A 17445-nucleotide genomic window follows, 5' to 3' on the forward strand; every position below is an offset into this window, starting at 1 on the left:
GTTTTTAAAAGTTGTATTAATTTTTGTGTTTGAATAATCCTTAGATAATGATTAGATAATAAAAAGTTAGAAATTTAAAACTGATAAGTATTTTGTGTTTGAATATTGTTTGAGAATTAAATTATAAAAAGTTTTAAGAATTCTTATAATATTCAAACATGCTCTAATCATAAGGTCCAAAACTCGTAAAAACAGTACGATTTAGGTTGATTTAGTTGATTTAAATTGAATCGCTCATAAACCGAATTGATTTTAGTGAACTTTTTTAGTTGTTCATTAAACCGCTTAAATTGAGTACTTACTTAGGCCGATTAAGATAGATTCTAGCCAGTTTTAGGCCAACTCCAATCTATTCAAAAATGTATTTAATTTTGAATTGTCTAAACAACTAAGTTTTTTTTTTTTAAATTTATTGTGCAAAACTATGATAAAACTAAACATATATTAACTTTTTCATCATTGTATTTAATAAGAATCGAAACAAATTAAAATACATAACATGTAGTTCTTTATCTTTTTTAGTTGAACAAGAAATTTAGGAGATGAATGAGTGTTTGCATTAAATCTGTGGTTGTGCATATAATACTATATTTGCTATGTACTTATAACTTAATGATCTTTATCTTCTTCGTATACATGACAACAAAATGTCTACAGTTGAGATTAAATACATACATGACATGTTTATTGAAATTATTTAGATTCATATTATATTTTTATTAAAACTAGTAAATGAATTTATATTTTTTACTCTTTTATACATTATAGCAAATGCTTGAATTGCATTCTATATGACTTTTAATACTTTTTGTCAATATTGAAATAACCGATCCAGAATTATCATGAATTTCCCGATTCAATTTGTTGAATTGCTTGATTTATTGAATCAGTTATTACCCAATTTCAATTTTTCGAGCTTGATGGGGTTTACTATTGATTGCCCTACTACTTTGCAATATTGCAAAACAAAATTATTTTACAAGAAATACTTCAAAGGGATTACACAAAAGTAATCCATAAATTGACATGACTTGATGTGGTACACGTCATATTGTCAAGTTATTTTTATTATAAAATATATATAATGAATCACATCAAATTACATCAAATTGTAAATTTATTTTTGTATAATATTTTTGTGTCTGTGACACTTATATTTTTCTACGTGCCTTTGTTTTACAACATATGTCCCAAAAACATATGGGTCTCATTTTGGCAGCCTTGGCTTTAAAAAGATTCTTACAAAAATAAGTTTTTTATCTAAAAAAAAAGTATGATGTCTCAGTTTTTATTATATAATAAAGAAAATGAATAACTTAATACATTATATTAAGTAACATAAATTTATACATTTAATGATCACCTTCTTAAGTTAAAAGGAATAAAAAAAAGTTAAATGATGGATTATTAGAAGATTTTTCTTCTCTTTCTTGCCAAAAGAATAATTCTTTTAGAAAGAAAGAGAGATACTTTCAACCTCAATGTATATAATTCTAGATTTTTATATTCTTTTTCTAATGTCACACAAACAAAAATGAAGTTTAATAAATAAAAAAACATCACGATTCCAATAAGATATATAAATAGAAAGCTTTATAAAGAAAATACATATGTGTTGATGAATATTTGGTAAGAGAAATAATATTTATAGTTATGGAGTATGTAAGCGCATCATAAGAAAAGTGAATAAATATAAGATTCACGTAAAAAAATAATAAATTTTTAATAGTGAGTCTCATTCTTAATTTTTAAAAAAATTACTCAATATTTATACATTTCATGATTATATTTAGTATTATTCATTCAATAATGATTTTGACAACAGATAAAAGAAAGATAAAAAAAAGAAAGAGGAGTAACATAAGGGAAGTACACTAAAACCTCTCTCTCTCCAACTTGAAAATGAACAATGTGGTATAAAAAAGAAGAATATATTATTTTTGTATAGTCTGATGATAATTGTCTATTAATTTGAAAGGGACACTCTTTTGTCCCGAGTATCATATCAAACTACACTCTCTAATAACATTGAGCCAGATCATGATCAAGGACAATGGCCGCATGGGGAGACGTAGGAAAAATGATCTTCTCTGATAGATACACACATATATATGTCTGCTCGATCTTCCTGCATGCATGCGGCCATAGCCAATCATTTCATGCGGCAGCTTGCTAATTTCCTCCAACTTTTTTTTTTTTTTTTGAGTAAAATAATTTCCTCCAACTTGTAACTTGAAATTTTGGTTAACATGAAAGAAAAACCAGCCAACTTGATGTGATCATCGTCCTTCTCTACTTTCTCCATCTGTCCTGCAACTTGCATTAACTGTGTCGAATGATATTATATAATTCTCAAACCAAGCGTCAACATCAATCCTAGCTACTTCTGCATGCACTGCGCGCATTCATCACGTGCGTCGTGCAATAGGGAAGGACGTACCGCATGCAGGTGGGTGCACTATAAAAACCAGCCTTAAATTTAACATAAGCTTGAGAAAATCGGAGGATAGCTAGCCAACGTCTCTCCATCTTACTCATCTCTTCATTTCAAATAAATTAGAGAGTATCGTAAATATTTTAGTCATTTCTTATTATATTAATAAGTAAAAGATTAAGATAAATAATATAGATATAAAAAAATTACATAAAAATAAATTTATAAACTGATATAATTTCATCATGTAAACTGTTAAATTTATTTTACGATTACAGTAACTTTACAATCTAACGCATAATATCATCAAAATACGTTATTTTGTGAATTTACTTTATACTATAAGTACTTTTCTAATTGAAAAAATGCTTAATACTACGCATAGCTCTATGCCTACCAACGGAAATATTGGCTTTGAGACAACACAAGCAGAAATGTTAAGAGCCATGAACTAGATGAATTCTAGACCGTTCATTTCGAAGCTACTAGATAACACAAACGAAAATGATAAGATGTAAGGTTTTTAAAATTTTTAAAATTTTCAAAATTTTTTAATCTTGAAAGCAAACCAGACCTTATAAATTAATGTCATCTATAATGTTAGAGATCATGACATTATGCAAAGTCTAATACAAACTGTCATGCATATAGTCAAATATATAGATTTTTTAATTTTGATTTATATTTAATGAAATATTGGACTAGTTTCTAAAACGGTACGTCGCGCGTCAAATAGAAAACATTTTCCTCTGTGAGACACTGAATGAGTGAATGCCATTCTCTTGTTAATTTTCGCTGATGCCATTCTCAAACGAGCGAATAGCGAGTATACTACACGCTCCAACAATTCTCAAGCCTCTCACCTACCACTAGAACAGGCTTCCCACTTTAATTAACGCCCTTTTAGATCGGAAAGTTTATTATCTCATTATTATTATAATTTTTTAAAATTTTTATATAAAATATAATAAATAATTTAACTTCTTTTAATTTTAATTCAAGTTTTTAAATTTTTAAATAATAATAATATTAAAAAATAATATTCTAATAATATTTTTTTAATTTTCATCTTTTATCTAAAACATCATCGTCTTATTTCTAAATCCAGGCCAACGCTAAGCGCTATACATGCCATTACATTTAACTCTGCAGAAGTGCTGTCAAGCGATAAAAATAGTTTTATAGGATTAGTTAAATTTATTTTATAATTTTATAATTTAATATATTAAATTATTTTAATTTATAAATTTATTTTTATATAATCTGATTGTAACTAAAATATTTTTCTAACTTTATACCCTTGTCAGGTTCACAATTACTTAGCTAACTGTCGCCTAATTTAATCAAGTGATAGGCGTTCTCTATAAATGGGAAAATAACCTGATGTAGTATTAATTATTATACTATACATTAAATTTATTTTTTAATTTAATATATCACATATAGTTTATTTTTATAAAATACTTTTATGATTAAAGTGTTTATCTTTTCTAAATATAATCTATAATATATATTTTTATTTCTACTAAGCATTTTATAAATGAGCAGTACTATAGTTACTGAAAACTTATTTAGAAAGATGTTTCGAATAATACATTTTATTTTTTTTTCATGTATTTTTTTAATCATCATAAATATTTAAAACAATAAAAAATTTATAATATTATTAAAAAATATTTTTTTAATTATTAAATAAATAAAATTACTAGAGAAATATTCGAAATCTATTTTCGAGATTCCAAGCATTTCTCTTCATAAATTGGTTCACTACCTTGGACGACGTAGTACCAATGACGTAGTGTCAATCAACCATGGCCTCTACGGGAGGACACGTGTTAATATGGAGCTGGCAACCTAATCCGTGGCTATGACGTGACGATCAATAATCAAGTGGAGCATTCGAACTTTAGGATAAAAAAATCACAAGATGGAACATTAATTAATTATATATTCCAATGTAATAATAATTGCAAATTAAAAAAAGTGTTTTACCATCAACATCTCACATCTGTATATCTCAGCCGATGTCAATGGCCTGACCATATATCCAATTAACTTTTGAAAAACAAGTGACTCTGTCTTAAAACATAAATAAATTTTTTTTTATGTATTCACAAATTTTTTTTTTAAGAGATTTATTATACATACTATTCAATACCTCACATCTATAATTTTTTTATCGGATATAGAGGTATTTTTCATAGAATATGTAAGTATTTTTTATAAAATATGAAGTAATGAATAGTGACTGATGATAATAATTCTTTTTTTTTTGTTCCCTTATTGTCTAATCGTGTGTCATGATTCTTCTTGATTAATTAATTTGTTTTTTTGTTGATTTTTTCTTTATTGGTTGGACTTAATTTCCATACTCAATCATTAATGTCTGAATTATTATCTCCTTGAATAACAAGCGCTCCTTACGGAAAAATAGTAAAATAATCATTGTGTGGTGAGCAACAAATCATGAACCCAACTCGTTTACGAAAGAGAAACCCAACAAATATATAATAATTGGCACTATTGACAATCTTAAGCATTTTTTACGATGATCATGAGTGACATGTAATTTGATATCATGTATTTTTTAGGATTTTTTTTAAATAAATTAAAATCTTATTTTTATTGAGTTTTTAAATTAGTGTTTAAAAGTAAAGGTAATTTGGAACTAAAATTTATTTATTTAAAAAAAAAAAACAAAAAAACAAAACGTACCCTTAAATTTCCTAATATTCTAATTATGACGATGAATACAAAATTACATTTTAGCTTCTCTCATCTGATCATCAATGAACAAGTAAAACTTAATTAATTTGACTCAACAATATTAATAAAGAAAAACAAATTAATCAAGTTGAATTTAAAAAACAAATATTAAATACATTTTTGTTCTTTTTGGGATCGGCATCCAAAGCGGGTCAATGACTCAAATTTCCCTGTTGATAGTCGACAGCTTAAGCATTCAATATTGAATGAAACTGAATTAATTTCTAAGGGGAATGCATCGGACAATACTATATATATATATATATATCAGCAATTTCAACTATATATCAAGAATTTAGAAACATTCATGACATGTTTAGTTTATATATCTATATATATATATATATATATGAACCAATCAGATGATCTGGACCATGACGCGGGACTCATATTTAATTTGTTTATAATTAAAGAAAATAATAGTTATATATATATATATATATATGCATGCAGGATGTTTATAAATTCCTTTCATAGCTTATAAAGAAGTCAACTGATTATTTTTTTACGTATTAATTAGCTTGAATGCAATTAAATAGTAGGGAAATATATATCCCGGCATGTACTTAAATACACGTATGATATCATGCATGCGTTTGTGTTAGGTAATCGATGCAAAATAATATTGAAGTGTAATTAATTAACAAAATTAAAGAAGAACATCATAAATTTATTAATTTAAAAGGAAAATGATATTTACAGTTTTAATGTATGCAAGTTCTGCATAGTACTTTTTTTGAAAAAAATAAATAAATATGTAACTACATATAAACAAATATTTTTAAATGGTGGATCTTATATTTTTTTTAAAATGAGTATGCAATATTTACACAATATTCTAGAAAAATGGTTACAAACAAAAAGAAAAGAAGATAGGGGAAGGAAAAAAAATACGTGTGTATATATGTGAAATTACAACTTATCTCAAAAATTTAAACTAATAAGAAGAGGTAAATTTTTATTATTTATTTTATATCTTAACATTTCTCCTCACGTGTGAGCCAGACTCTTTCTCAATGGGTGGCCCAACACGTGGAATGTTTAGTTAAATTGGGTAAATTATAGAGTCAGAGTTTGAATTTAGGACTTTTGCTCTGATACCATGTGAAATCACCACTTGTCCTAAAAAATTAAGCTGATAGAAAAATGTAGATTTTTATTATTTATTTTATATCTTTAATATTAATCATGCATGTACAAATTCTCCGGCCAAGATTGGCAAAACTCTGTTTAGAGTACCACGAGCAGTGGTAGTGCCATTCATGTGAACCATGAATTCGTGGGGGCAACCAAGCATTCGACATTCTTAATTAAAACAGAAATGTTTAGTACTTTCCCCCATATATTTGTTGGGACGAGCCGACATGTTTTTAACATTACATGACTGGATTGCTTTAACATGACCATGCACCTAATTTTGCTTTTGCTTTTGCTTAATTAATTAGGTGATGAATTATTTTAATGAGATTTCGCAGTAGAAAAAACTACGTATATACGCACGTGAATAATTTGGTGGAAAGCGATTATACCTACGCGCGTACATTTGAATAGAAAGACAGATCACACTCACATGCATGCTGGACCACTGATCTATATATCGTGCATATGCGCATGCATGTTCACATATATATAGTGTGCCAGGAACATTAAAAGCGACCTAACTCTTGGACCAGCTGGATGCTAATTAATTAAGCGGAGGATTTATTGGCTCTCTAATTTTGATGAGGAAAAGGTAGTATTCTGTCTACTGATTATATATATATATATTGGCTCACCTAGTTTAACATGTTATCTAATTGGATTCCATATATGCAGCTCGATCATAATATTATAATGATTTTCTGCTCTAATTTTGGCATAAATAAGAAAGAGAAAATCTGTTACATTAGGTCCGGGTTGCAGGAAGAGTATATTGCGAGGAGTTGAGTCGAAAGTAAAGCCCAACCCTTTCATTTAAGTCTGGGCAAGAAAGGTAAATGCCTAGATCAAGGTACGGATAGGAAACTCGGATCGGGCTACGATAATGGGACATAAGATTTGAGTGAAGACTGGGAAAAGGGAGGACTTGACGTATATCACCAGATGGAAGGAACACGGGACAAGAAGCACGTTGCATTTAATGCGGCCCAGAACAGAGGCCACGTCGCATTCAATGCGGCCCATAATACCGACCATGCTGCATTCAATGCACCCCAGAGCGTAGAGTGTGTCGCATTCAATGCGATCCAAGACCTGAGCAGTTCACAGAAAAGGCCTGAGACCATCGATGCTCAGCAAGATGATGACATAGAAGTTGCTCGATGAATCAATTGCGCGGAGCGTATTATCCCATGCTACGCAACACCCCACTACGGTGGGATCCTAGTCGGTAACTATAAATAAGGGTCAACCAACAGCAAATAAGGTAATGAAAAAAATCTACCGCTCTTCATACACATTATTGTTTTGCTTTCGTTCATTATCTTCTTCACTATATTGACTTAAGCATTGGAGGATCAACGGACCCCGAGGTCCTCCCATTGTTACTGTGTAGACAAACACTCGGATATCGGGGGTGTGAAATTGCCCAGGCCCGCGAAACACGACATCAACAAAGAATATTTTGATAGAATAATTAGGTATATATAGACTGCGCACGCTTTGTGTCTTCAATTTGGCCTATTAGATCACTAAAAGGTATTTATTATAAGAAAATTATTTTTTTGTGTCAGTTATTTTTTTATTAAAATGAGTTTATTATCGTCATAAATAACTCGTCATAAATGTTCATTTTTATTGTACTGATTAATACTAGTTAGCTAGGGCTGAATTATTAATATTAGGGACGTTCATTATTGTATTGGTGAATTAAGTGAATCAAAGAAGGTAACTCAATATCACGTACTGATGATGATGATCAGTAAGTACTACGGGGCGGTTGCCCTCTTTGTTAATTTCTGTACTTTCTGGCTGGCCTTTTCTGTTGATCTACATCATCATCATCATCTCACAGAAATATTTCTTAAATATTAGTCAAAAAAATTGATCAACCTACCTAACCAATTATTAATTTGTTCCTACCCACTTAATTTAATTTCCAGTAATTGGAACAAAAGATAATATTTCTTATTGCTACCAATAAATTAACAAAATGGAAAGATACATAGATAATAATGCAGTTTTGTTTTCTAGAAACCAATATACATGTATATATTTATAAACATATAATATCTAGTTTATATATATTATATGAGAAAAGATATTTACAATCGTAAATTGTGCAACTGCCGCGTAATTACTTTAAAAAAGTGAATAAAACATGAGTCCCACATGAAAAAAAAATTAATTTTTTAATAGTAGATCCTATTTTTTTTCAAAGTGATTACATGATATTTTTACACTTCATAATTATATGTAGAATTATTGATTAATTAATATGGTCACGATGAGATTGAATCGTACGTTGATCAAGATCAAAAGAATGGGAATAGTAGTTAAAGGGGATTATAATATAAGGTTTAATTAATTAAGCAGCCATGCATTTTCTATGGTGCATATATAGTGGGTTTGGACTTTCAGCTGACATTGTCAAAATGGATGAAGGAGGAGGGCTAGCTGACTAACAGTTGTTCGAATATGCCATAAGCATAAAATTATTATTGTTTAAAATATGCATGATATTTTATGGTGCATGCATGCAGCATGTGGGGCTACCGATGGTGTCACTTTTCATGGTAGACAATGTGTGTCGACACCTTCCACTAATATAAAGCTTTAGATAGAACACAAGGAAAATTCTGCACAAATTAATCAGTGCGTCTCAGAATCTTTAGAACCATATACATGATATGCTTTTTTTCTTTTTTTTTTTTAACACTATAGCCACCGGCGACTCTCGCTAATGTATTTTATCATTATGTATTTTTTTTTTTGCTCTTTTATATATATATATATAATTTTTAACACTTTTAAATATTTTTAAAAAACAAATAAATTCACAATATTATTAAAAAATATTTTTTTAATCATGATTTTTTTTTTCTTTCAAAGTGAGTTGTTATATATATATATATATATATATATATATATATAGGATCCCATGCCCATCGAGGCAAAAAGACAAACATGTGGATGTAAGATCTGATCTGGATTACATATATATTTTTCGTACTATTTGCAGGAGTCAACTGAAAAGTAAAGATGAGTAGTCCTTATTTATGATATGGACAATGCTAGAGCTCTCTGGAGCCGTAGCATGTGTTTTTTTTAAAGTTATTTTTTATATAAATTTTTTAATATTTTTAGAAAATAAAATAAATTTAGAATATTATTAAAAATACTTATTTAATTAGAAAGAAAAAAAAAATCAGTAAAAAATACTTTTTTAATCATGAAGTGAAATAAAAAATTACTTTTTAATAATATTGTATTTTTTTTTTCAAAATATTGAAAATTGTTAAAAAAATCTATATAAAAAGAATTAAAAAAATACATAATAAAACACATATTAAAATCTAGCGAGAGCGCGGGAGCTCTAGCATTATTCTCTATGATATATTCCTAACTTTTTACTAGGGTATGGTATTTTTATACACAGCGCGCGTGTGATACATTTTCACAAACACCTACCGTACAATTCTCCTACTAGGGTATGGTATCGTAGGAGAGTTGTGTAAGCAATAGATCCATATATTTATGCATTTATTTCAAAAGATTATAATTAATAAAATTAATAAAATAACACGCGGCATGTCAAATCATGTTCAAGCTCACTACGAAATGAATTGGACTTGCTAATTAGGCCTTTGCATGGGTCCTGGCTCTTTCTTTAATCTTTCAATCAATCTCTTTCAACCTTATAAATTTAGAGAATAAAAAAAATAGTGCTAATTTTCACCGTAAATAATCTTATTATTTCTTGTCACACTTGTATGCTGATGTGATAAATTTTTTAAATGGTTTCATATGTCAATAATTTAAATAGTAATCACTTAACATGATGTGCTACATGAATATTGGTGTATCTGGAGATAATAAAATATGGGATGAAAAACATTATATAAAAAATAAGAGTAACACTAGAGCCACTGCTGGGAGCTCCTGCTAGTATATTTTATGTGTTTTTTTTTTTACATACATCATTTTAAATATATTTTTTCAAAAAAATCACAACATTATTAAAAAAATATTTCCTTAATCACGAAGTAAAAAGAAATAAAAAAAATTCCAATAATAAATAAGGATCTCTGAACTTTATTCACATAAATGTGGCAGATTATTTGTTTGGAAAGATTTTTTAAATCAATCTCATTCAAATGGGTATTTAATTTTACATTAACTCTTTGTTGGCCAATGATCTTGTTGCAACCTGATAGCTTTTATATATCTTGCTATCTCATAAAGGTTGTTTGGGAATTTTCCCATCTATCCGGCCGGCTCTTCATTGTGTGTTGGGCTAGACTTATGTAGATTTAACCCCCCTGGGTTGCAAACTTGCAGGCCCATAAGATCATAAGATGCTCAATGCAATAAATAACGAAAAATAATAGTTACAGTCGTGAATGCGTAAGCGCTGTATAATTATTTTAAAAAAAAATGAATATATATAGGATCCATATGAAAAAAACAAAAATTTAATAATGGACTCCACTCTTTTTTAAAATGACTGCTTGGCACTTGCGTACTACATGACTGTATGTAGTATTACTTATAAATAACAATGCATTTATCGACTCTTCCAATTAATTTATCTTTATCCGACATTACTTACATGTAAAGTTTCCGAAAAGATTGTTCCTGAAGCTGGTTTGGCAAGTTTTCGCGTATTTTCTACATCCTATTCCTTCTCTCTCTCTCTCTCTAACCTTACCCTATGCTCTTTTTCCACTCTTACACGTGAATATTTGCTCATGAAATTGGTTAATGATGTGTCAATAGAAACTTCATGATGATAGGTGTTTTGGTTGTGATGGATCTCTTTTGTGACTTCATGGAGGTGTCTAGATCAACCCAATTAGTTCATGCCGTTACCTCATCGAATAATACTATATATAATTATGGATTGTGCAAGTATACTAGATATTAGAAATAAATACAGGATCTATATGAAAAAAAAAAATTTAATAGTGGATTCTACTTTTTTTCAAAGCGATTGCACGACACTTGCGCACTTGACGACTGGATGTAACATTACTCTTTGAGAAATGAACAAAAACATAGCGTTAAATATATAAAGGATAATACTCTTACACTTTCTGTGTTATTGTTTTACTATCAAGCTCTTTTTTTTTCTTTTTGCTCTTTGAACTTAGATTAAAAATCTCAGAACATGATATTCTTGCATAATCTAAAAGAAAATAAATTCAATTTTATAAAAATTGCTTCAAATTATTTTCTTCTAGATTATGCAAGAATATCATATTCTGAAATTTTTAATCTAGATTCAAATAATAAAAGGAAAAAAATTCGAGTAATAAAATAATAGTAAAAGAGGTGTAAGGGTATGATTATTGATAATATATAATTGCACTTGCATATACATATATATATATATATATATATCACATTGGAGTGGCTGTTTGCACGTTGTTATTGCAGGTGGTGAGGATTTGATGTTGAAAGCAACACGTTATGAAAGCATTTTTCGAGAATTTGAGTGAGTATAATAAGATATAATTAAAGAGGATGCTGATAATTAATTAACTAAATGCCGGAAGGTGACACATAACATAGTAATTTGTCAGTACACAGTACTCGACTCGATATTTCTAGATTGTTTTTCTCGTACAAACATTGCTTGTGCAGAAATTGCAGTGACTAATCAGCTATACAATTGTTGACTAATTCTGTTCATGGGAACTGAACTTCATAAATGTACTCTTATGGCTTCTCCATGCCTCCAGGAACCATAGATTATAATCGGGTAGATGAAATTAAATTAAAAAAGTAACTAATTTTCGAGGCATCATTGGGAGGAACTACAATAAAAAGGATTGTGCACATCACACAAGCCTATATTAATGTCTCAAACATGGAAAGTTGCAGGCTGCAGCATTTTGTGTTGTCTCCCACCAGTGACTACGCAACCAAGAACCCAGACGAGACAACCAATGCCAAAACTTCAGTTTTCTGTTCTACGATTAAATAAATGCAGTGGGGAAAAGATGAGAACAACGGCTAAGGAAACATCACAACACCTACAAAACACTCATTTCTGAAGTTGTGGCACCTATTTTAGGTAAAACTCATGTAAGATCTTAAGATTTGATAGGGAGTATAGAACTCTCCTAAGAACATATGATCCTCTATTAAAAGGTTCAAGGATAATGACACATAATATTTGATGGAAGAATCATAAGACCCATGTGAAACCCACATAATCATGTTCCACCCATATTTCAACAAAAAAAAAATCCTGAATCTCGCAACAGTCAGCATTAGTTTCTAGCACAGCACATGCAAAATGGAGTTTTAGCTTCTTGAAGACTCCCTTAAACATTAAATATACAACGGCTTTCCTATTTTCACAATTCACAGTATACGAAAATGTAATTTAAAACATAACATAGTACATTGCATTATAGGTAATACCTATAGTCACGTCCCCTCTACCCATCTACCATGGAGGAAACCTGTCGAGCATCCTTTCAGCTGGGACTTGAACAATAGCATAAACCCCCTCCCCCCCAAATCAAAACAAAAGAACAGAGGAATTTAATAAAAGAGTTTCAAAACCTCATCATCAGATTTTGAAATGACAAAAAGAACGCCCTAAAGAGTTTTTCGATCCTATTCACCACCCTTGCAGACATAGGAAACAGAGATAAAAAATATGTGAGGAGGTTAGTAAGAAACTCTTGATAAGAGTGAGTCGGCCCTCTTTCGATAAATACACCCGTTTCCAATCAGCCAACCTTTTCTCTATCTTTTCCACCACCCCATCCCATATAGCTCTAGCCTTGAAAGTTGCTCCTAACAGAAGACCCAAATATTTCATTGGTAAAGAGGACACCTTACAATCAAAGATGCTTGCTAAACTGAGGATATTTGAGACCCACACCCACCAGAACCATCTCGGACTTATCAAGATTCACTTTAAGCCCCGACACTGCTTCAAAGCAAAGTAACAATGCTCATAAGGTTTGGATCTGGCTATTATCTGCTACACAAAAGACTAAAGTATCATCTACAAAAAGAAAGTGTGAAATGATAATAGGACCACCAGAGCCAATGCCCACCTGAAAACCAGATAAGAAACCTCCACCAACAGCGGCCTGCACCATCCGACTTAAAGTCTCCATAACTATAACAAACAAAAGAGGACAAAGGATTTCCCTGCCGCAAATCCCAAGAACTATAAAAAAAACCAGCAGGTGTACCGTTAATTAGAACTGAGAACCGGACGGTTGAAATACAATGACGCATTCAGAATATCCACCTATCCCCAAAGTCACACCTCTCAAGCAAGTATAAGAGGAATTCTCAGTTCACATGATCATAAGCCTTCTCCATGTCAAGCTTACAAAGAATACGTGAACTTCCCTCCTACAGTCTATGATCCAAGCACTCATTTGCAATAAGCACTGAATCAAGAATTTGTCTCCCATGGATAAATACGTTCTGAGGGTTGGAAATAATATGTTCCAGCACAAGGCTTAACCAATTGGCAAGAACCTTCGAAATAATCTTCTAAACACCACTAACCAAACTTACTAATAGGAATGCAATGAAAAGAATATAAACTAACCCAGCTATTAATTTATGATCTGATGATAAAACCTATTAGAAAACCAGCTTCTGCTCATATGAACTTCTAACAAGCAGCAGATTACAAGTAATGCGACAGGAAGTGAAATCAGCTCACAGTACTACAATCACCACATCCTTCCCTCTTTCATCACAGAAAAAGAACATTATTTATGGAATGCACTGAACAAAAGCATAAGCATCTAACTTGAGTTTCCCAGTCTGTCAAAGTAGAAGCGAAGTTGCTATTGATGTTCAATATCTAAGCGAAAATATTTTCCAAATCCATGTCAACATATACTGATAGTTCATTAATGTCCCTTGATTTAGACTCCTTTCCCACTTCTCAACCATGAATAAGCCCGCGAGGAGCACGAAAGCCCTCATACCAGGAACCCAAGAACGAAAATGGACCCTGGGCATGCTCTAACTAAAACGGATCAATTCACAACTAAAAATAAGGACTCGTTCAAATAGTTGTTGGAAACCAAACAATAAATAAAGGTACAATTAAACAGTAAATTTGCTCCATATCGACAGGTTTTTCCCCCATTTTTACACTTTCAATGTAACAACAAAATCTAAAGGACAAAAAAAAAAAAAAAAAAAAAAAAACAAAAGAAAAAAGGTACACATCATTTCTTCTACCTCATAAACTTACACATAAATTCGTCTCTGTCAGCTTGCACCCTGTGCTCAAATTTCCAAATTCTCCATCTGAATGCTGCTTTTCAGAGGCACATACTCCCCGAGATAGCCACCCAGATGGTCATGCAAAGCGGTCTTATCAATCCCCTGATGATGATAGCTCTTGCAAACATAGTAAAAGACGCTCTGCACCAACAACCCCACTAAATTCACAATCACCAACATCCCCACCAAGAATCCACCCACCACAATCCTCACAAAAACCCCATACTTGTACCCTCCGTGCACCACCACCGAGCTGAATACGCCCTCAATAACCAAGCAAATCACCAAATATACGAAAACGAGCACGCTAGCGTAAAAGGTCTTCCCCTTCAGCAATTCGTAGCTATTCTTCATCGCAGCGAACCCGTGTACCGTCTCCAGCACCGAAACCACGCTGGCCAAATGCCACAATGCTGTGATATAGACATGAGCAACAATAAAGAGCAAGAAGATGACCACCACAGACAGAAACAGCAAAAGGACGTTCTGGGTATCAATAGCTATGATCAATAACACCAAGAAAGCAACGAACACAAAATTGTAGGCCATCATCAAAAGAGAGACCCACAAAAATGTTACAAACAGGCGCTTGAAGACCTTGGGAATGGCTGACATTGTGGAGGAGAAAGAGACGGGCTTGGAGGTGTATAGGGAGGCAACTGTAAAGACGACAGCGGCGGTGGAGAGGAGGGAGAAGGCGAAAAGGAAGATGATGTAGAAGAACTGGAAGAGGAGGAGGAGGGTCCATTCGTGGCGGGTCTGGGACGGGTCGGTTTGTGAGTAGTTCTGGATCTGAACTAAGAGCGGGTGGGTGAAGAGGGAGTGAGCTAGGATTGCGAAGGAGAGAGGGAAGATGAGGATCAGGGTGATAAGGTAGAAAGTCTTAGGGGACTGCTTGGGGATGGAGATTGCTTCTCTGAGAATTTCTGGGATTGTGAGGTATTGGAGCTGTTCAGGGGCTAGATCCATAGCTGCGTGGATATCAAGATATGGATCTGAGAATGAAAGAACCAAAAAAAAAAAAAAAAAAAACACGAATATGGAGAGGAACAGAGATAGAAACAGAGAAGTGCTCGTAGAAAAATCAGAAAGAAAGAACGGAAAGGGGGAGACGAGTAATGGAGAAGGGATGATAAAAAGCGTATTTGTATGTGTGAAGGTGATGCGCATAAACGAGGTGGGTGGTAGGCAGAGGCACCTTTTTTTTGTTTTTTTAAATATTCCAAAAGTGTTAAGTAAGATTTTACCAAAGAAAAGCCACAAAAAATTTATGGACCATACGAAAATTTGAAAATTATTTTTTATTTCAATTAATTTTGGTAATATATAGACTATAAACTTTTTTGTTATTTTGTCTGAACGGAGGAGTTTTGGAGGATTTGAGACGTCTGCCTGCAGCGGCTTTTTAGCGTGCGAGTTTGGGGCTGTTTCGGGCGTACGTGCGGTGTTATGGCCTTTTGTCTGAATGCTCAGAACAGGGCCATGTTTACTTATGTTACAAGATTTGTATATATGTTTAGGGTCATGCTAGTCCTACCGACATATTTCGACTGAAAAGTGTATTTTATTTTTATTTTTTTTATTAAAAAATAATTATTTAATCATTAAGTTAAAAAATCTTTTCCATATGTATAGGGCTAGGACAGGAATTTTTATTTTATTTTTATTTTTTTTTGTGAATGCTCGGACAGGATTTCATTCTTGAAAATCTGGTGCCTATGGAAATGTGGATTAAGGTCCTACTTACAAGTTAAATGGGGAAATTAGGTAAAAGATCGTTTCGTTATTTGTGGCATATTTGGCTTTAGGATAATTTCTATGAAAAATGTTACTCTCACTTACAGTTGGGTTTCGATAATTTTTTTTTTTTACTTAGTAATTAAAAAAGTATTTTTTAATAATATTGTAATTTTTTTTAAAAAATATTTATGGTATAAAACAATAAATAAAAAAAAAAACATTTTACTCTTATCGAGTCCCGTCTAGTGCTAGCACTGCTCAATTTTCATTCCTCAAATCACTGGTATTGGTTTATTTATTAATTTGATTAAAGAAAAGGAAGTATTAGATTTATAAAGAAATTTTATAAAAATAAAATTTACAATTTGACGTGATCAAATTTAATACGTTCGATTTTCTTATTAGTAAAGTTTTTTTTACCACCCAATATAAAGTGACGTTTCTAATAGTCGTTATGCGCCGATATAGACTATAGTGTATGCTTAATTAATTAATTAATTAATTTTTAAATCGATTATGCTTAATTTATTATCTATAAATGATCGTCTATAGCGGTTGTTAACCACATGCATATATTATAGGGGTGATAATTCGTGTGTGTTCATGTCGTGTGAAGTTATAGACATTTATCTATATGAGTCAATTCGAACACGACTCGTTAAGCTAAATAAACAGGACATTCAAATCTTAACACAATCTATTTAAATAACGGGTGGCACGATATAATCCGTTTTGACCCATTTAACAGTTAATTATAAATGAGTAGACACGACACGACTCATTTCAATCTATTTTATGTAGATGGGTTGAACTGAGCCATATAACCAATTTGACCTAATTAACATAATTTTATATAAAAGTTAAAATCTATATTTTTTAGTAACCACAATATCTAAAAATAATAATAAGACTACCTACTAAAAAATATCATTATTTATCATATTTTAACCTATAATAAAATCAATATTAAAAACATAATAATAACAAATATGAGTATGAGTCCAAAATTATAATACCAATAAACATGTTGAGAAATGCTAATATTATAATTTACAACATAAATTATAAGTTGTAAACATGTGGGGAAA

The 17445-nt window shown here is 31.1% G+C and overlaps 1 protein-coding gene across 1 annotated transcript; it reads right to left on the reverse strand.

Moving 5' to 3' along the window:
* Nucleotides 1–14434: 14434 nt before the first annotated feature.
* LOC121265251 lies at nucleotides 14435–15795 on the reverse strand. The gene has a single exon (XM_041168808.1). It carries the CDS (start codon nucleotides 15785–15787, stop codon nucleotides 14621–14623), a length of 1167 nt encoding a protein of 388 aa, XP_041024742.1. The 5' UTR covers nucleotides 15788–15795; the 3' UTR covers nucleotides 14435–14620.
* Between the last annotated feature and the right edge of the window lie 1650 nt (nucleotides 15796–17445).

This window comes from Juglans microcarpa x Juglans regia, chromosome 5D (assembly GCF_004785595.1).
Source record: "Juglans microcarpa x Juglans regia isolate MS1-56 chromosome 5D, Jm3101_v1.0, whole genome shotgun sequence".
NCBI classification, from domain to species: Eukaryota; Viridiplantae; Streptophyta; class Magnoliopsida; order Fagales; family Juglandaceae; genus Juglans; species Juglans microcarpa x Juglans regia.